Below are 22,237 nucleotides of genomic sequence, written 5' to 3' on the forward strand. Positions count from 1 at the left end.
TCAAACCATTGCGAATCCATGAAGAAAATTAAGTTTTCAATAAACTCACTGTTGGGTTTTAGAATAACAGATAAAATACCTGAAGAAAGATACATTTTGATCCATCCTCTTACTATATTAAAAAAATTCTCATTTATTAAAGAAAAATAATTTCTAAATGAAACCTAAAACAAGAAGAAAATCATCCTAATTTCTTGAATCAAAGAATAACAATTTCTAAATGAAGTCATAAAACGAGAAGAAAATCATTCTGCTTTATTGGATCAAAGAACAGCAATTTCTACATGAAGCCATAAAATAAGAAGAAGAAAATATAAGGGCTGGCATTTCTAGTCATTAAAGAAATGAAAGAGAATGCAAAAAAAAATTGACATATTTGACCACACAAAAATATAGGCTTCTATATATCACAAAATTACCACAAAGATTAAAAATATATAACAAAGAAGAAAAAGATTTAAAAATATTATATATAAAGAGCTGTTAGAAATAAACAAAAGTGCTTAAAAGCATGAGTTAGGACATGAACAGAAAGTCTTAAGACAGACACAAATGACCCAACATGTAAAAATAGCAGCTCACCAGTAATCAAAAAGAAAAAAGAAAAGTACAAATGATTAGGAAAAAATATTTTGACCTACTAAACAGGTCAAGAACTTAAATATATAACCCTCAGTACAGACAAGTGTTCAAGGTCACAAGAGATCTCACATGCTTCTGCTCGTAGCAAAACGGGTACATCTTTCTGAAGGGGAATCTGGCAATGTATCAAAAACTTGATAAATGCTGACAGCCCCCAATCAATAATTCCAGTTTTAAGAATTTTTACTAAAGAAATACACAGCAATGTGTGCAATGACTTCCACACAACAATGTTCACCAAGGAGCACATGTTCATGTAATGACCAAAATATCAGGAGGGAGAAAACTCAATGTTCAATGGAATCATAAGTCGTGTTACATTCGTGTGACGGAACAGTAGGAAAATATAACGACATATGCTCATGATGTTTGTGAAAAGGCATGCTTCGAAACCGCAAGGGTGCCATTCACATATAGGGCAAGGGGGTCAAATACGAACACACGTGTTTTACACACACACAGAGAACCGTGCACTGCTCCACAAGGGGCATGCAGTCCAAGGATTGCATCCTCAGGCAATTCTGTCATCCTGTGAGCATGGCAGAGTGCACTGTACTCAGACTGCTGCCGCTCTGATGTCACCAGGTGGTAAAATCTGCAGGACCATCAGTCCACTGCTGACCACGTCATCATTACGCAGGACTTGACTGTGAGAAAGGGTGTGTGTGTGTGTCGCTCTGCAAAAAGCTCTAGGAAGAGACTCTCAAACTTCGAGCTAGCAGGGTGTGGTGGATCTCTGTTTTGTAATAATTTAACTTGGATCTCTCCGTATTCTGATATGGGAGATGATATGGGTGATACGGGTGAAGGGAAAACCTTCCCAGGCAACACCTCAAACAACACCTCTTCATTTTGTACCTTCTCACCCGAAAAGTGCTCACCATGCCACTTAAGGAAAAGAAAAAAGGAGGGAAACGCAAAGACAACAGAGCCGGCTGTCTTCAGCAGGAACATCTAAGAGGGATCTGGAGATGGCACCTGAGGACAGCTCAGCAAGTGTGTCCCCAGCAGGCGAGAGGGGCTGCCTGGGCTGACCCCTCAGATTTAAACCCAACAGGCCCCGTGAACCCACCGGTAGCTCATCCTCTCAGCATCAATCAAATTGTCTTACATTTCCTTTCAACTGAAGAGCAAATCCAGAGACGTCACTACCCTGGCATCACAGGAGAGTCCGCCCGTGGGCGGGCAGGGCTGCAGGTGCGGAGTGCTTTACAGAAAGCCCGAGGAGAGAGCCAGCCATCAGACCTCTGTGAGCTAATGCTGCAGAGAGAGCTCTGATTTTATTTCTCACATATTTTATAAACACTGGAGAGCAGGAGTGAAAGACGGGGTGCAGCCTACAGCTGGGGAGAGGCTGGGCGCCAGGCCCGAGGCTGCCATGACTCTTCCCGGGACACACATATGCACAGAAAAGTCTGCCACAGAACGAAGCATTAAAATGATGTTATTTGTATCTGTGGATCACGGGACTATGCAGCATGCTTTCTTTTTTACCTTTATGGTTTTTCTACATTTGAATTTTCCTGACATTAATCTATTTTACTTTTATAAGGAGAAAAACATTTTATAGCCCTGCTCAAAATTTTAATTAGGTAAATGAAATACCCCCTTCATTATGTCACTTTCCAGTTCCAAAATCGACCAGGGCTTCCTAGTAGCTGGCCTATCGAATTCATGCACCTTGTAGCACATTCTACCAGATTTGATATCCAGAACTCCATGCGTGCTTTCTTAAAAAGGCCCCCTGGCCTCCCCGCTTCCTTGTGAGCTCTGTCCAAGCTATTCTCCCACGTGCATCAATATTCTAGATTTCCGGGACTGCTCCCTGATGCCCCATGTTCCCGTGCACTCACACGCCTTTCTTCACCTTCTGACTTTGGTAGAAATTCCTGCTCCGGATCTCCTCCTCACATCCCACTCCCAGCTGGCTCTGCTTGCAAAGTTCCCTCCACTGCCTCCTCCTGGTCCCAGGTGCCTGTGCTCCAGGATGGAAATTCCCTGTCATTCTCGGCTGCACCTACCTATATCAGTGCTCACTCGGAGGGTACTGGGCACGGTATGATGATCTGGTTTCCATCCCAACCATTCTCTTTCTTAGGAATCTCCGAGACGGACTGCCTACACACCATTCAAATCCAATACCCATGCATGCCGTGCTACATGGAGGGTCATCCACCCCAGAGACCCATAAGCTTTCCCCTTTCCAGAATCTTCCACACCCTTCCAGCAAAGACCCCCTCCTTGACCACCTGTGCCTGACCATCCCTCATGTGTTCTTCTGGGCTTATTTGCTATGCCAGATTTTTCTAAATGTTTGGACCTTTTGCTTGCCCAACATTATTAAATCCCATGACAATAATTGCTCAAAACCTCCCCCATCAGACTGTAATCTTAAAGAAACAAAGTGTGACAAGTCCCTGGGAGTTCCACGTCCTCTGAGGCCCTCACACAGTGCATCACATAAAGAAATAGCTCCAACCCAAAGACGGCGGCATACCTTTGCTCCAAAAAAGAGTGTCACCTGGCAGAGATGTGATCCTTTCACACCACCGAATTTCAAAAGCTAAGCGTGCTCCTGGAGGCCTCCCTCTTATCCAGCAGGGGCACGCGGAAAACAATGCCAAGGACCCTCTCTCTAGTCATTAGCAGCGGGAGGAGAGAAAACACCCTGGTTCCAGCAGTTACATCAGAGGATGACCCCGGACCCCTGATGCGAGCCGCACGACGAGGGGGGACCTCCAGGTCACCTGCCTGGTGAGAGCTTCGCAGGACTGGGGCTCGGAAGCACCTGCTTCACTCACCTGCACTGACCAGCAGCCTTTTCTTTAAAGGGTTTTCTCCTGGCCCGTCACAAAGGAAAGCAGAGTGTGAACACATGGTTTCAGGGCTTGGGGAGGCAGGGATGTGAGAGACTGGCTGGGACGCCAGCCTGAGCTGTGACACAGCAGGTCCCCCAGAGGCCAGGGCCCCAGGTGAATGCTCCCTCCAAGGAGCAGGGAGGCGGGGCTGCCAGGGACACCGCCATCAGTGGAGACCTGCTGTGCCACGGAGGCCAGACTCACGGGGTCCTGGCTACAGTCTACCATACCTGTGACAAGACCTCGCTATTTTTCTCCCTTTATGAGGATTGTTAAAGTAAAAACAGGCCACGAGAATTTTCAATGAGAATAAACAAACAGAATGCAGAGGCATAAGAAAAAGGTCTTCAATCTTTTCACCCTTTCTCCCCCTTACCACCCATCCCACCCGACACTCTTCCATGTGCCTGGATGAGACAGAACACGGTTAAAACTGCGTCCTATCAAATCCCAGCCTACAAGCCTCAAAGTAAGACACCTCAATGTCAGCTCAGATTCTCACCCTCAAGAGGCTGCCTCCTTCCTCATCAACCTCCTAAACAACCAGCGCAAAAGAAACCCTGAAGCACTTTATACTGCAAAGCGGGAAAAGGTTCAGCTTTATTGACATCTGCACTGTTCCAGTCAGCTTTATCGCTGCTGTGACTAAAGGACCCGACCAGCACAACTGTAGAGAAGGAAAGGTTTATTCCGGGGCTCACGGTTCCAGAGATCTTGATCCTATGGGCGCCAGGTGAGGACAAACAGCATGGCAGGAGAGTGAGGCAGAGGGAAGCAGCTCGCAAGGTGATCGGGAAAGACAGACTCTGCCCTCCAGATACAAATACAAACCCAAAGCCACGCCCCCAATGAACCACTTCCTTCGGCCACACCCCACCTGCCTCCAGCTACCACCCGGTTAATCCCATCAGGGATTAGCGCACTGATTAGGTTAAGGCCGGGACCAGATCACTTCTCCTCCAGACCTTCTTGCACTGTCTCGCACGTGAGCTTTTGGGGGACACCATGTCTAAACCATAACATGAACCGAACGATTTCTTCCTGCAAACTCTGGATGGAACAGTGGTGGAAGCACAGGCCTGGTGTTGGCACAGGAGGGCTGGCCTGGTTCCACCGCCTGACACACGTTCACCCCAGGAGAACTATCAGGGTTTACCTGTAAGGTGAGCCTTTATGGAAAACACAAGGGGACTTTTTGAAAAGACAAAGAATTACTCTGGCGCTGTAAAACATTATCCAACTTTTTTTTTTTTAAATCCCTGAATTCGGTTACACAATACAGAAAAACTGGCAGTAGTCACGAAACATTAAAATCTGTGGACTAGGTTCTGTCTGGGCAGTCATTGTCTCAACTACAACTACATTTCACTACTCAGCTTCTTAAAATCCGTCACGTCTATGATGTAAAATCACACACACTGAATTTGAGCGTGGCCAGCGGCAGAGCCCTTAGTGGTGGTAAAGGGTCCAGATTCCCGGCCGGGAACCTTGCAGGCTAGTTCTCTTCCTCTGAAGGGAGGAGCGAGTACACCCGGTGCTGTGTATACACCAAGCCTGACTGCTCAGCGCACCATCAGCAGGACCGCAGCCTCCTGTCTCCACCCTGACAGTGAGGGCCAACAGGTCCCTGGGTCCTTCCAAAGAAGCCATCACAAACTGTGCACATGCATAACCTCGTGAGGATGGAAGTCACGCGTGACTGACAGCTGGTAAGGAGCAAAGTTAAATGTGTGAGATTCTGTGTGCTGGGTAACTTGCAAAAAAATAACTTGAGTGCTCTGTGCTGTAATGAGGTAATGATGTGGTGTTGCCCCAAGATAAGATTGATGTTGCCCCCAAGTTGGAGACACGTGCAACTGACCCCGAGTAAGATAACTGACTTCCCCCTGACCAAGACCGGCTGGCAGGGTCTGATAAAAAGGGTTTAAAAGGACTCAGGATGAGCCCAGCTCCAGCCCCCGTTTTACACCAATGACGCCAGTGTTGCGCCCAGCCTGAAGGGGACTCACTGACTTGCTCGTTGCTTGATGGACCATCCATCATCCTGACCGTGACCGAGACGTTCCTGTGGAAGTGACCGCGGAGCTGCCCGTGTGCATCCTGCCTGGGACGTCTCCGCCCGGCCTGCCTGCCGTGACCTCGCCGCCCTCCTTCACCTTCCAACCGTCCTCGCCCATCAGGACTCCGGCTGGAGGGAGCTCCCCAGCGAGACCTCCTGAGCTGTCTTCCTGACCGCCCTCTGGGAGTCGCTGCCCTTCGACTCGAGACACGTCACACAGGAGTGGACCTGGGAACGGGTATCAGTAAGGAGTGAGTCTTGTTTATTCGGGGTTTATAACAATTTAGTGATTAAGTTGTTTGTGGTATTGGTGTGACTAAAGTTAGAATACCTATAAATAGTTGTGTGATCAGCATCAAATAAAAGTCAGTTGATTTTGGACCAAATTCACTCTCATTGACTCCTTGCCGCTGGTGACACAGCTCTACGAAAAACCTCAGCGCACAGGCTCAGTCAGGGCCTCTAAAGAAGCCAATGACATCCTCCAGCTCCTCAAACGTGGTGGGACACTGAAACTATCCTGTGGGCCTTGTTGCAAAGGCACAGCGTCCACACGGCTGGTCACTGGGGAGCGGTGCTCATGACGCGTACCTCGGAAGATACCTCAGGCATCAGTCAAGACGACACAGTCAGAGGCGAGGTACCTCAGGCAGCGTCTGTGTTCGGTACTCTGTGTTCAGATGATAGGCAGGAAGCTGAAGAGAGAGTTTATGCCTGCCCCATCAATCAAGTAGCCCCCATGCCACTTATCCCTGGACTGGCATTAGAAGAGCTGCCGTCTGCCCCCCAATCACATAAATTCCATGGCTTCCTATTCATTAAGTCCAGGGTGGCCTATGCTGATATGTCATATTTCAACATGTAGCCACAAGGGATACACAATCAAAAGTAAGAAAGGACCTCAGCTAAAACTGGCATGCCCTCCTCCAACGAACAATTTATGCCCACAGATGGATAAACCCGCACAGATCTTCTCCAAATGAATATGAAACTGTTAGAAACACGGAGCGAGGTAATTCCCTGGCCCATTTTGCATAAAACATTTCCTCTTGTTCTCTAGACCGAGCCTTTAGAAGAAATCCTTGCATCATAGCAAGTACACAGACTATTAGCACGTAATGACACACAGGCTTTCGATATGATCATCATCATGAAATTTACTGAATAAGCCTGCAGTGCTAATAAAATCCTATCCTCCCCTAGCTTTAAACTCTCCACGGCCTCCCTTTGCACTCAGAATAAATGTCAAACCCACAACCATCACTTCCAGGACCCTAGAAGATCCTGTCACCCTGCCCACTCGCTGGGCCCGTCCCACACCGCTCCGCCCCATCCGCTGACCTCTGTGGCACCCGGCTCTGACCTGCCATCGCTCATTCTGCCCCTGCCACACTGGCTTCTTTCTTTGTTCTTTGTCTCTCAAACCAGCAAGGATAATGGCCCTTGTCCCTGCTGCTTCCTTTGTTTGAACAGCTCTTCCCTAAACCTCAGTGTGGTTGACGTCTCTGTTCTCAGGCCAGATGTCACCTCACCAGGCAACCTCCCCAACCACTCCGATGTGGCTGTCCTCAACCCAGCATCCCTCTCTAACATGTCCCCATCACCCAATTTATTTTCTCTATAAACATATACATGGAATCTGAAATGTCTTGTTTTTGCTGATTATCTGGCCTACTAACACATAAGGTGCAATAAGAAAGTAGTTCATGAGCTGGGGATATAGCTCAGTTGGTAGAGTGCTTGCCTTGCAAGCACAAGGCCCTGGGTTCGATCTCCAGCACCGCAAAAAAAAAAAGAAAAAGAAAGAAAGTAGTTCGCTTCCACTCCAGTGTCTACAACAGGGGCCAGCACACAGTAGGTCCATAAGAAGTTTCTTTTTTTTTGGGGGGGGGGTTCCAGGGATTGAACCCAGGGTAGTAAACCACTGAGTAGCTTAGTGCCTCCCTTTTGCTGAGGCTGGCTTTGAAATTGCGATCCTCCTGCCCCAGCCTCGCTAGGATAACAGGCATGTGCCACCAAACCCAGCTCCACAATATGCTTTTGGTGCAAAATGAATGCTGTGCTAAAAGGTAGATAAAGTAAGTTACAAATAAAGTGACCTGCCCATCTGGGGATATCGAGGGACTGAGAAATGAATGGACAAACAGTCGAGAAACACAAAAGATGTATCTGGTAGCTGCATATAGAATTACGACTTCAGACGTCACAGTCAGTCAGATGTATGTGACGTGAAACCATTATTTAATAAAATAAAGATGTGTGGAAATGCTAAAGATCTGGGGCCATGGTTTGGACACAGATGTTGTGTGTGCCCCTGGAAGGGTACAGGTGAAGCTTGGTCGGCAGCGTGGTAATGCTGAGAGTAGAGGGACCTTTAAGAGCCAGGACCCAGTGAGAGGGAACGCTGCCCTTGGAACAGATTAGTGTCATTCCTGTGGGAGCGCTTGACGATTTCTCCCAAGAAGACTGTTATAAAAATGTAAGCCAACCCTTCCCCTCGCTCTGGCTTTCTGTCTCAATATGTGATCTCTTCTCACACGTGTTCCAAACATGATCCATTTGCCACGACCTGACACAGTCAGAGGGCCCCACCAGAGCTGGCACCATGCTCTGTGGACTCTCAGCTTCCAAAATCGTGAGCTAAATGAGCTTCCTCTCTTTATAAAGCACACAGCCTCAGGTATTTCATTACAGCAACGTAAAATGGACTAGTACACCTGCACTGAGAAGGCTCTCTGAAGTTTGAGAGGGAAGAACTTAAACTTCCTGACATGGTATAAATATGACATATATTGCCTAGAGCATCATGACTGCTCAATAAATACTGATGAATCGTGAAATACTCAAAACTAAGAAAACCTTAAAATGTTTTAGGTTTCATTTCTCTATAATTCCTATTCATGCTTCTCTCTGGTACAAACACCAGTTACATGGATATTAAAATTAGGCAGTAGATAAATCATCCATGAATGCAGGTAAGACACAACTAAGAAGTTTTTTGTTTTTTTTTTTTAAGCAAGGAAGATTTCTTTTTTAGCCATGAAAACTTCAGAGGCTTTGTGAGTGCAAACAGACTTCAGCTTTTTCACATTTTTCATGCCCAGAAACTGGGACATGAAAATGCCAGAAACCCTTTCAATATCTACGCCCTGCGATACACGCAGGAGAAGCTCTCCAACGACCAAGATTACTCCCGCAGAGCTGCCAAAGGACCAGATGCTTCCTTCAAAGGAAAAGCAATTTGGCTTTGAAAAAAGTTGTGGCCTCTGCCCCGAGCGGGAAGGGCAGGTGGGATGACACACAGAGGGACGCGCGTTCCCAGTTGCCTGGGCCAGCATCCCCCCCGACAGCAGAAGATGCTGTTCCCGGGCTGGGCGGCACGAGCAAAACCCTGTGTATGGGAACAGGGATCGGCAAGAGTTGGTCTGGGGCCATGCGAAATGAATTCTGTATGCGGAAGACTGTGATATCAAAAAAAGGTGCAAAATAGCTTCATGATGCTTATGATTTTTCTCTTCAGAGCAACTGAACATAGATAAAGTGAACCAAAATAGCTGCAGCATTCAGAAGAACAGTTTCCAGCAGGACATGTCAGAACGCAAACCTTGTTTGAAAAGACCAGCTCATAAAACAGAGAGGGACTGTATTCACCATTGCCATCTATCCAAGTATCGACGGGGGGATCCCTCTCCTGAATCATGAGCAAAGGCCTTCTTCCTGTGCATCTGTTTCCACAGACTCTTGTGAAACTACCAAGATGACCTGGCTGGAAATAACGAATCCAAGGATTTGTGTAGTAGGGCTTCCTGAAGTCTTTCTGTGGCTCTATTTTGTAAGACAGTCCCAATTTCGCTTCTACGGAGTTCCTTGTGGAGTTTATCTGTGTTTAGATCTGCTGCTAGGATTACCCTGTCAGTAGCCTTAACCCAGGCCACCCCCGGAGGGCACCTGTGATCAGGGCTTTTATGATCAGGCAACTCGCATCTGACACCCCAGACTGTCACAGGACCTCCCCAAGGCAGCCTCCTCCCATCCATGCTGCCACAGGCCAGGCGGAACCCATCTAGGAACTGTCGCTAAGCCCTTGCCCTCACCTTACCCTGCCGGGAAGTGCCTGGGTCCTCGACACCACCCCGTTGGTGCCAAAAGGCCAGGACCCACATCCTCACTTCTGCCTTCTCTGGGCGCACAGGAGCCCCGCGCGTGGAAGTCAGCGCTGAAAGCCTCCTGTACTGGTGGCAGCAGTCTGTCCACGTGCATGTCCAGTTTTGCATTTTGAGTGAAACAGTTGTCCGTTTTCATTTTCTACTGAGATACAAATATTGGGGTTGGTGCAAAGAGCAAACCCCTGAATGGAAATTCTGAAGGCACTCGGGACCCTCCCTTCCCTGCCCTCCGTGAGGGCTAGCTGAGCGGCAGAGTGTCACGGATCTGGACGCCTCTCCTGCATGATCTTGTTCATGCTCAACACACAACGTGAGTTCACTTTTCTGACCCAGCACAGAACCTGGTAAAATAAATAAATAAACCCCCAGACAAGAGACAGAAAGGCATGCCGGCCCCTTTTCCTCTGGGCTGGCTCACTGGCCTGGCGTGAAACTAAGCATTCGATATGAACATGCAGAATCACAGAAGGAAAGCCCTGTGATTCAGCATGGGGAGAGCTGAGATGTTTCTATTTCTTAAAAGTGATCTACAGAGCGGCCAAAGACAAGGAAAACGGTACTGTCCGTCCAGAGGCCCAGGGGACCCTTTCTATCGGTCTTGCAGGCAACGGGTCAGATGATCACCCAGGTGGGAGGCCGATGTGAAGGGAGGGATGGGCCAAGCTGGAGGGAACAACTACAGGACAGTCACCTGCTCTGGGAGGGGGAGCATCAGCCTAGAGGACATTCTCAATGTGATGGACAGAGGTCCTGATGCATCTCCTCGGCTCAACCAGCCCCTCCCTGAAAAAGAGGGCTCAGGAGGGGTGCGGGTGGGCCGTGGGAGTGTAGGCGGAGGAACGGCTCCCGGGAAGACGGGATGGGGCGAGAGGAACTGGCTACTTTCTGAGTTCAAGGGGCCAGCACAATCACCACCGGTGACTTTACCCTCGGATAAGCTATGCAGCACTGGACACCTGTAGTCCTTGTCCATTTTCTAAGAAGCCCAGAAAACAGTCATAAAAGCGACTTCCTAATAAGAACAACGGCTCCATTATTGCGCTATCACCGTATGTCACCAAGAGCTGCCTTAAACTTCCCCTTTAAGAGTATCAATAAATATTCATATTTCAAGTGAGGGCTTTCAAAACACACATACTCCTGGGTTTAAATGACAACTACCACCTACTGCTCCATGACTCAGAGCAAGTTACTCAGCCTTCAAAAGAAGCCCTTGATCTGTAAAGCGGGAGGAGCAGACTTAATAATGTGCCGTGGCATGTACTTAGCATGGGGCATGCTCAGAAGAAGATTCCAAGACACAGACCGAGCACCCCTCATCAGAAACTCCAGAATCCAAAATGTTCCAAAATCTGAAACGTCTTCCGCTCCGTCCGTGTCAGCGTGGATTTTGGATTTTCAGATGAGGGGCGCTCTACCGACATCGAGCAGCTGTCCCAGGAACCCTGGCATCTGAAACACTTCAGGTCGGATATGGAGACTCCACCTGCACAGAGCCCTGCTTTTCACTCCGGTGGCCGCCAGCCACCTGTGGCTATTTAAATTGGATTAAACTTAATTTAAACTAAAACTCGGTTCTTCAGTCCTGACAGTCGCCATTCCAGTTGACAGAGGTATTGAGCTGGAGGCACCTGAGGTGGACAGTACAGGTGAAACCGCCTCCCATCCCTGAAAGCGGCCTCAGCACGACACAGACGCACGTGGACCAGCAGCTCTCCCTGAAGCGCACTTAGAGGACTTCATTCCAAAAGGTGGACTCCTTGCAATATTTGCTACTAGATTATTTGAAAAATACAGGTCTTTGAGAAACATAATATGACTTTTCACCTGAGTCACCTGGAACCCTCTTATTTGCACAGTTCTGCCCCCATCCTTGGCTCTCCTGAAGCGCCGAGGAACAATGAACACAATGACTGATTTCCTTTCCATCTCCCCACAAGTCCATGAGCTTCACGAGAGCACAGCTCGGGACTCAGATTCTCCAGGGTCTGGGCTGAGGCTGTGGCTCAGTGGCAGGGTGCTTGCCTAGCACCTGTGAGACACTGGGTTCCATCTCAGCACCACATTGAAATAAATCAATTAAATAAAAGTACTGTGTCCATCTACAACTAAAAAAATTTTTTAAATAAAAAAAATACATTCTCCCGAGTCCAATACCCTCTGCCCTATAATCTTATCAGTCCCTAACTCTAGGATGAACCCCAAAGGATCTGAATAAAACTGCACAAATATTTTTAATTACTCAAAAAATGATCCACGGTACATATCCTCAACCATTTCTTCTTAACATCCAGTCCCCAAAATAATTCACTGTATATTTCAAAATAGCTAGAGGAGAGGATTTGGAATGCTTCCTTTCAACACAAAGGGACGATAAACGTATGAGGTGACAGATAGGCTGGTTACCCCGCTTTGATCACTACCCATGGCAAACATGCGTCCAAACGTCACACTGTGCCCATGAATATGTACAACTCTACTCCATTCAATAAATAAATAAGTAGGAAATCTCAATGCAAAAAAAAAACAAACCACATCAAAAAGATGTATGCTCATAATAAAGAATATCAACAAGATACACACTTTTAATAAAATTAAAGAATACTTTTTAAAAATTATCCAGTTAGAGTGATGAAATTCTTGAGTTAAAAGGAGTCAACATGGGGGGCTGGGGCCGCAGGTCAGCGGCAGAGCACCTGCCTAGCATGGGTGAAGCACTGGGTTCCATCCTTAGCACCACATTAGAAAATAAATAAACAAAGGAAGGCATTCTGTCCATCTGCAACTCCAAAACAAATTTTTTTTAAAAAAAGGAGTCAACTCTAAGCTCTCAGTCAATACTGATCCGTGAGAAGGCCCAGGTCTCTGACGCTCAGCGCGCTGACGACACTCTCCGTAAGGAGTAAAACGGGACGCTCCCCGTGACAGAGGGAGCTGCAGAGCTGCTTCCGCTGCTCTCTGCTTTCTGGCTTCCATGAACCAGCACCATAAAAGACAGCCCTGATCATAACGTGTGTCTGCAAACACCAGTGTGGATCCGAGGTGCCGGCAAGCACGCAGTGCGTGCAGGCAGCTCTGGAGGGGATCCTGGTGCTTTACCACGTCACAGGCGTGACTGCCCCGTCCCTGCCCTTCAGGCCCACCCCCGGCCGGAGCCCTGTCCGTGGCATACCTGCATACGAGCCACCGTCCTGACACCCGTGAATACCACGCTTTACGCTTTGTCAGAACCGCCTCGGATCACATAAACATGACACGTCTGAGGGAGAAAGGCACCTCCGCTGTTTACCAGTCCACGAAGATAAAGCCATGACAAATATCAGGAGCTATAAATAAAGACGTCGACCATTGCTCCGCACTTGTTCATCTCCGGGTTGAACAAATGTTAATTATAGAGAATTTGAAAATGGGGCTTGTTAATGTCATTTTTAATTTAGCATGTTACAGTGTAAATGTTTTCCATTGTGTTAATTTACACCTGTTATCACAGGCTGCATTATTAGGTTTACAGAGGAGCAGCTCTCTGTGACTCTAAAATCTGCTTAAAATGGCAGAAACAATTACTAATTACAAGGGCATGTTTACTTTAATTATATTTATTTCCTAGTCTAGTTTTATATGTAATGTACTATGGAAGTGTATGATTTAATTAGCGAAACCCATTTATCATGAGTAATTTCTCAAATGACTACTGCTTAAAAATACAACAGATTCCTTCAGTATTTCATAAATCCCTTGGACGAGATTTCTACAAAGAGACATATCTATGTGGAAATCTCTCACTAAAGACCTCAGATCATTTTCCCATTTCTGTTCCAAATACTGCAAATGATTACGGGCAACAAGAATCCAATGTCTAAAATGTTTTATGCAAATGTTAAGATATGGTGTGCAAAGTTGAGAAATGTGTGAGATTTTAAAAGCCTATCTTCAAAACTGCCCTGGGCATTTATTTATTGATAATTCACACTCACCTAGTTCATTTAAAAATTCTATTCTAAACATAGAAAAGCAAGTTTCATTTTTTTACTGATTTTTTAGTTATATATACCATTAGGATACATTTTGACATAATCACAAAAGCATGGAATACAATTTGCTCTGATTCATCCCCAGGACTTCCCACTTCCTAAAATGAAAGGATGTGGCTTGCTTCTCCCTAGTCATTTCTCTGGTATCCAAAGTACAATGACTTCTGGGGGAAAAGGGGGTCCAATACTGGACACAGTAACCACCAATGCAATAACTGATTAAGGCAAAGATCATCAACAGATGTTAAGTTTCCTGGGAAAAGTCAAGGAGAATGGTCTCAACGACTTAATCACAAAAGGAAAGAAGCACAGAAATCTGCTGAGGACACCACCTTCACCACACAGCCAGACAGACATCACCACCAGTGGGACAAATGGACACCACAACCATCCTCAGGTGCCTTGGCAGAGGTCACTCTGTCCCTATGTGACATTCTTGAATTTCATAAGCGCAAACAACTAGAATTGTGGGGCGTTCTACACTGAGGACTTTGAAAAACCTGGGGACTAGTCCAGATTGAAAAGGGACATGACAGCAAAATGAAATCTGGGAACCTGGATTGAATACTGATATATAAATATATATATATATATAAAATATATATATAAAAAATATATATAAAATATATATATAAAATATATATATATATTTTTTTTTAAGAAAGCTAAAGGAAAATTATTGACACAGTTGGGGAAATGTGAACACAGACTGTAGTCTAGATAGTCTTATGTTAAGGTGAAATTCCCTGGTGTTTTAGTGGTAAAAGAATAACTAAGCTGGGTATGGTGGTGCATGCTTGTAATCCCAGCAGCTTGGGAGGCTGAGGCAGGAGGACTGCAAGTTCAAAGCCAGCACCCACAAAAGCGAGGCACTCAGCAACTGAGTGAGACCCTGTCTCTAAATAAAATATAAAATAGGGCTGGGGGTGTGGCTCAGTGGTCAAGTGCCTCTGAGTTCAATACCGATACCCCAAAAAAAGAATAAATGAATTTCCAAATTCCCCAGAGACACCTGAAATGGCTACAGACACCTGTCCTGGCCTGCAACACAGTCACAGCCAGGCTCTGTGCAGCCAGAGTCACAAAACACCTGGCAGGTGATGGTGCAGAGTATCCCAGGGTCCACCGCACCATTCTGTCAACCTCTCCAGAAGCCTGGGATTCCTCTGAATCACACGCTGGGCAAATGGGAGTAATCCCACTGGCAGAGTGGGATGCCAAATTAGGAGCACCCTTCAAACAGCTTCTTCCATTTGTTACCCTGCTTACTGGCGACTTCAGCGTCACTGTTAGAATGTTAAGCGTTAATGCTAAGCCCATTAAAATGACAGCATGACGCCTGCAAATGGCTTCAGAGTCCTGCCTCAGAACACGGGCCTGCACCACACCTCTGCAGTGCGTTCTAGCCACGTTCAGAGACCCCACAAAGAATTCATGCTCCATAGCAGCCCAGGTGTTCTTGAACGAAGATGACGCCACATGCCACCAACTCAGGGAAGAGTGCCTGGACTGGTTAGAAAAGATGTATCTGCCGAGTGTGTTGTTCATTTTCAGGTGGAGTCTTTCTCAGTGTCCGTGAGAGATCAGCTCCAGAGCCCTCACACACACCCAAGTCCTGGATGCTCAAGTTCTTTATATAAAGTGACACTGCATATACATAGAACCTACTCAGATCCTTCTGTATACTTTAGATCATCTCTAGGTGACTTATAATACCTAATACAATGTGAATCATTGTTACGTTGTGTTGTTTAAGGGGATCGTGACAAGAAACATGTTCCATGTTTCTATGGAACATGGACATGTTCTATATAGAGGCATTTTTTTTTTTCAAATATTTTAGACCCTCTTGGTTCTGAGTCCTAGGATGCATAATCCATGGATACGGAGGGCTCACTGGATTTACTGGAAGTTCTATGACACCATATTCGGCACTTGCAAAAACACACCTTCTTAAAGGAAGCGAACATCAGTGCCTATGGGATACTGCCTGACCTACAGAAATCCCCTAGAACCCTAGAGGGGGTTCACGTGCCCCCACACACTTCCAGACCACTCCACAAACGCAGATGGGATTGGCCAAACTCACTAATCCCCACACAACTGATGCTGACCACCTCCTCCAGGGGATGACTGCTGCCCTCGGATCCATATGCACCAGAGTCAACGAAAGGACAGTCCCATGAAGGGAGACAGACACGAGAGGCGCATCCCACATCCCCTGGCTCCAGTCCTCCCCGACCCAGGCCAAGGGCTCAGCATGCTCTCTGCTCCTCATTATGACGGACAAGGAGCTTTCCCGCAACCACACTGTTTTGGGGAATGCGGAGGAAGTTATCTTCAAGTTAAATTTTGATCTCTCCCCATAGCAAAGCCCATTTCTTCCACCTCCAACAGTCATTCAGGCAATCATCTTTAAGTATGAGCATCCTGCCAGGGTAGATATCAAGCCAGTGGGCTTTAAATGTCTACCCACTCCCACCCCGGCCCTGGATTTTAACTGTCGGGGTAGATCTGATCTAACTTAGGAAGTGAAAAGGTGTTTTGAGAAAGAACTGGAAAATACTAGCTAAGCCCATTTAATGCCTCTCGGGAAGATGCAGAGGGCTGCTAGGGAAGAGTCGATCCACCGATAAATCAGCAGCTCAGCAGCTTTCAACTCCAGTCTTTAAACAGACTGCACTCACAATGTTCGGCTGCTGAAAATAGATCTTCTCTCTCCAGAAAAGGAAAGAATTAGATGAAGGCAAAGCTTGTTAGGAGAAACAAGAGAGGCTGGAATTAAACCTGATCAGACAGTAGCATCTCCCTACTCCCTTTTTCCAATCTGCAAAACGTTAAAAATGAAAAAAATAAATAAATAGCATGGCCTGCATTTCTTATCCAGTGTTAACACAGAGTCAAAATGAAAACCCAGGGAGTTCGCAGGATGTGCAACTTGTGTGTGTCTGCGTAGGTGTGCGTCTCTGGGCTCGGGCACGCACAACATACACGCTGCGTGTGTTTCAAGAAGGGATGACCCAGAGAAGGAGAGGTCACTGGAGTGAGGGAAGTTTCATCAAAATCTAACCTTCACCTTAGAAACCAGGAACCAGGGTAATTAGATCATAATCTTTCCAACACGGTGGGAGAGATTTGATCAATTAGAGCCAAGATCAGTTACATTATTTGGTTTACCTAAGTAATGGACCCTTAAATGTAATCAATACTTCTCCAGGCTGTGAGTCTCTAAGACCTGAGATGCATTCAACAAAAAACACAAATGGATTTTCAAAGGGTCTCGGGATGTTTGATCACAGACTGGGGCGGGGGACCTCAGAGGCGGTGGGCAGAGAGGAGGAAACCGACTTTCAAGCTTGCTACGGGGGTCCTTCATTGCCTTCCCTCATCTGAGGCTGTCTCCAGGTTTACTTGTCTTCCTGGTTCACATGCAAATTAAATTCGCTCTAAGGAGCCTTAATCTGGGGATGAGCAGCCATAACTTTTGATGTCTATTTAAATGTTTAGTATTAAAATGCATTTGATGGGAGAAAGAATAAGTCATCTTTGTTCATAAAAACACACAAAACTTCAATGAAGAAGTTATGAAAAAAAATGGCAGCAGTGCCCCCACCCCCACCCCATTCCACTGTCCTACAAGGCTGTGCAGACGGAGCGGGGGTGTCAGGCCCAGTCAGACCCACGCCCTGCCTTCTAGGACTGCCGTTGCTCAGAACGAGCCACAGAGCCCCGCGGTCATGCCGAACCTTCAGAGAGCCTACACTCTGAAGTGACTTTATTCCAAGTCCAGAGGCGGGTGTGCTGCCATTCAGGTCCACTCGGTCACTTACCCAATCAAACCACCTAGAACCCCAAAATTAGCTGGGTGTGGTGGTGCACACCTGTCATCCCAGCACCATGGGAGGCTGAGGCAGGAGGATGCAAGTTCAAAGCCAACCTCAGCAACCTAGGAAGACCCTTTCTCTAAAAAGGGCCAGGGATGTAGCTCAGTGGCTAAGTGCCCCTGAGTTCGATGTTTGACCTCCAGTACAAAAAAAAAAAAAAAAAAAAAAAACTAAAATAATGTGTTTGGACATCCAGACAGAACACTCCCCAAACTGCTTTCCCAGTCCCTCCACCATCAACCTGACTCAGTTCTCCCAGCAGGGCAGGACAGTGCGGCAGCCCCACTGAAACGCCTTTCTGGGCCTGCTTGCACACTCGCTAGGCACGCACACCTGTAACACACGAGGCTCTGGTCAGTGATTTAACACACTTGTAATAATTGGAAAGTGAAGCCTCTGAGGCCTAACTTCCCCTGGAGCAGGGCTTCTGTTAACGTGGGGAAGCCGTGGCAAGAGGGACGTGTGAAGGGGGACGTTTATACTGAGAGCTAACTTTGCATAGTGGTGAAGTCCCTACAGTAATGAAGAAGGGATGCCAAAGTACTCTGAAACTACAGCTGATCAAGGAGTCATTTATCTTTACCTTTTAGCATCCATTATCTTCCTCTTGACAGCAGTTGGAAACTTATGTTTCACTCAGAATTCAGCCTGTTGACTTTATACAACACCTGAACTGGGCTGGGTGTCAGTGTATTAACCGCCGTGGAACTTCCGATTTTGCTATTTGACAGCAACTGAGTTCCCTCTGAGGCCAACCTTCGAAATGACAGCATTACCATTCCCTGAAACCAGACATGCTCCGTGCCCAGAGCAGGGAGGCAGGCGGGGGCATTCTGTTAGAAACCTGAATCTCACTGACAATTCACAGAATTTTCTTCCAAAACGGAGCCAGTGCAGCTAGAATGCAGTCTTCTCACGTTTGGAATGGGAACCATAATGTGCAATTTGCCAAGCTGTCTTTTAGACCAAGAAAAGATGGGAGCACCTAAAACAGTCCTTGACCCGGAGCAGGGTCTCCGTCCCTTGTGACGGCTGTCAGGAGCAGCATCCCAGAGGAAGGGGTTCTTTTTGAATGTCTTGCATCTGTCTGACCAAATCATCTGCTGAGTCAATAAAAGTGAGCCACAGGCTAAGAACTTTCCTGAACGCAGCTCCTGAGGGTCCTCGCCTCGTTTAGCACGTCCGCATGCAATGTGCCTGATATCTCCTCCTCCTCCTCCTGATGGCAATAAAGGATTAACCAGAGTTTGGGGCTGCTTGAGGAGACCTGCAGGGTGTTTACACTTTAAATGAAGAGCTTAGACTCCAAGTACATAAGCCAACGGCTGTCACCAGGGTCATGCTGACCACCTTCACAGCTACAGGAAGGATCATCTCCTCAGAGTCAAGCTCCACCTTGCAGCAGCTGCAGTTCTCTGCCCTGGCGAAGGTTTTCATCCTTCAGCACAGTTTCACCCATTTCTTGTAACGGTCAGTCTAATCCTGAGGGATGGAGAGGGCCATACAGGTCATTAACTTGAGGTCATTAAATGACCCCTATATCTATTGAACAACCTGGCAGGAAGAACACAGGGTTGTAGACTGAGGAGACCTAGATCTTGGGGCCCCAGGGTCACTAACCAAGTTGGGACACCCGGGCAAGTCACAGCCTCAAATATTCTGTCTTCTCATCCACAAAATAAGGATGCTACACTAGGTCATCACTGTGTGGCTAATTTTTAGGTGTCAACTTGGACTAGACCGTGGGTGCCCACACATTTAGCCAAACATTACTCTGGGTGTTTTCTGGATGAAATTATCATTTCGATCTGAATAAAGCAGGTTGCTTTTCCACGTAGGGTGGGCCCCAGTCAATCAGCTGACAGCCCAAACAGAACCAAAGGTCTGACCTTCTCGTGAGTAAGAGGGAATTTCCTCCTGACTGCACGCCCTGAGCTGCACATCTTATTTGCCATGCCTTTGGACTTGAAATGAAAACCCAGCTTTTCCTGGCCTTTTAAGTCACCAGCCTTCGAATACACCAACACCCTCGGCTCCCTTGGGCATCTGGTTTGCCCACTCACCCTGCAGACTGGGGGGCTTATCAGCTTCCATGTGAGCCAGTCCCTTACAATAAATCTCTTCAGATCGACAGATTCACAGAAGTAGCGATGCATTGATCCTTCCCACTACCCATTTCTCTAGAGAACCTTAGTGCAATCTCCATCCATATTTTCAGTTTGAATCCTCGCCAAACCAGTCATCCAATACCTGCTCGCACCCCTCTCAGGGACTGTGCTCATGACTTACCTGGCAGCACGTCCCACTTTAAGCAGGATGAGGTCAGCCTCTTGGAATGCACCACCCCCAGGTGAGAGCCAAGCCGGGTCACGTGTGTTCCGCCCACAAGACATGATCAGCCTGTGGAAAACTCTTCACCCCTGCTTTTCACTTGCAATTGCGTAGATGTAGGTCGCGACGGCCTTGGTTGGTTTTCTCCCACGTTTTGTGGGTGCGTTCCAGCTGTACGTATGGGTGGGATTTGTTGTTACGTGTTCGTCCACGACCACAATACACTGATATACTTTGGCCTTGGTTATTCAGGCTAGTTTGGTAATCAGGCCTTCCTGATTACGTCGCACCGTTGGCTTGTGTTGAGTCTGCGGTTCCTCATTCATGTTCATGTGCATTACAGTGAGGGGAGCTCTGGTACGTAGTAATTTATTAATCACTGTCATCAACATCCCTGTGACCTTAGGGCCAGGAATTTTGCAGTTCTTACCCTCTCATCTACAGGAATGTCTCTTCTTGCCTCTGTCAGGCAGAAATGGGACTGGGTACTACGAGCTCTCTCCAAAGCACAAGATGGCCCCTGGCCCCGGCAGTAGTCTCCAGCACCCTCCCTCCTGGCCAAGGGATCTCCACTCTAACTGTACCGTACCATCACCTGGGAATCTTAAAATGTGCCAGGTCCAACCTGGATTCTGATTCCCTTGAAAGTAGGGGTAGGGGTATAAGGATGGGGAGGAATAGCGCTAGGGTCTTAATAAGAACCTTTTAAAGGATGCTTGTGTGCATCCAGGCTGAGGACAAGTGTCCTGAGTCAGGGGTCTTTTCTATGAATAGCCAGAAAGCAAACATTTGAGGCTTTGTGGGTCCCGTGATTTCTGTGGCAACTGCTCAACTCTGTACACTGTAGAAATGCGTATGTGAATGTGTCCCAATAAAACTTTATTTACAAAAACAAGTGAAGGTCTGTTTTTGGCCCCTGGGACCATGACTTGTTGATTAATCCATGCATCTCCCATTTTAAAAATGGTTGTTGCAGCAAATATAAAGTCATCAAACTGCCCAGCTCATATTTCTCCATCCCGCTCACAACACAAGAGACTCTCAAGCAGCTGGCTGAGATTACATTTGTCCTCCGTCTGGCCTTCCTGTCTTGTTTGTATTCCCATCCAAACAAGGAAAGAACTTGTTCTTAAAGGATCCTCTCATCCCAATACTCACTACTGTCTTTTTCCATGTTCACAAGCATTCACTTAATATAGTTTCTAGAATTTCACCAGAAACTGTCAGAAGCTCACTCATCTGTGGTTCCAAAACTATACTTTCCCCCTTGCAAATTGGGATATGCCACCAAGATCATTTTCCAGCTTCTGGCATCCTGTTCCCCTTGATTCACAGAACACTGTCTGAAGAGGCTCCACATGGGGACCTCAGGTTCCCTCCGTGCCAGGGGACCAGATGCACTCCTCTGCAGCCTCTCTGTTCTCTTGGGTCCCATCCCTCCTAACCATGTTTACCACTCTTTCCAGTGTGAAGATCATTTTTCCTGATAAAGAAGATAAAATCAAAATGGGAGTCCCAGATCTCTGCTTCTCCATGTCACCTGTTTATACTATACCATCTGTTTTAAATAAGACCGTCTTTTTTTGTTTGCTTTCGGGGCTTCCAAAAACAATTGTTTTAAAGCATGTGGCCACACATGCTGGTTTGACCGGGACAGTCTGGTAACGTCTCTTGCCCTGGGGTAAAAGTGAATGACCAGAGCTCCCTTCACCCCAGGGAGTCTCAGCAGCTGGTTCCACAGGTGAAGAAGCGGGAACAGTAAAGCATGTCCCAGGCTTCCTGGGTTCTCAGGTCTCATGCACACTCAAGAACAAGTGTTGAAACACACAGCCACAGTGGATTCATTTCCTAGGTCTGCCCTTTGCCAGCTGTGTGGCCGTGAAGGAAGTTCTTTCATCTCTCCAGCCTTCAATTTAACTCTATGGAATCTCTGGGCCTGTTAAGTGACTGCACGCATGATTCAAGCATGAGACAGAGGACAGAGAACATGCAGTACACGTTCAGAGGCCACCGGTTATTATTACTAATACTATTTATTGTCAGTGCCATTAACGCCCTCCATCTCCTCCAGAATCATTTGTAACCCTCCATTGGTATAGTCTGACTTTCCTTTTCCACTAACGTCACATCCTTTTCCTCTCCAATCTCTTGCTCCAGGTATAAATTCAACTCACCTCTACACAATCCTGCCGTCTCTCCCGTCTTCTGGGAGACATCACTAGAGAGCCAGAATGCTCGACAGAAGTGTCCCCCTGGCAAAGAAGCG

At 47.0% G+C, this 22,237-nt stretch overlaps 1 protein-coding gene across 2 annotated transcripts in view; it reads right to left on the reverse strand.

Annotated features, from left to right (window-relative positions):
* Positions 1-22,237, reverse strand: part of Aff3 (ALF transcription elongation factor 3) — a 538,593-nt gene that overhangs the window by 432,854 nt on the left and 83,502 nt on the right. Inside the window, exon 1 of one of the 2 annotated variants that reach the window (XM_047523040.1) lies at positions 18,224-18,315. The exons of the other annotated variant lie outside the window; for it this stretch is intronic. Within the exon in view, the coding sequence (XP_047378996.1) occupies positions 18,224-18,237 (14 nt within the window). The 5' untranslated portion in view covers positions 18,238-18,315. Of the gene's footprint in view, positions 1-18,223; positions 18,316-22,237 lie in introns of those variants that run through there. 2 annotated transcript variants of the gene reach the window in all.

This window comes from Sciurus carolinensis, chromosome 13, assembly GCF_902686445.1.
Source record: "Sciurus carolinensis chromosome 13, mSciCar1.2, whole genome shotgun sequence".
Classification (NCBI taxonomy): domain Eukaryota; kingdom Metazoa; phylum Chordata; class Mammalia; order Rodentia; family Sciuridae; genus Sciurus; species Sciurus carolinensis.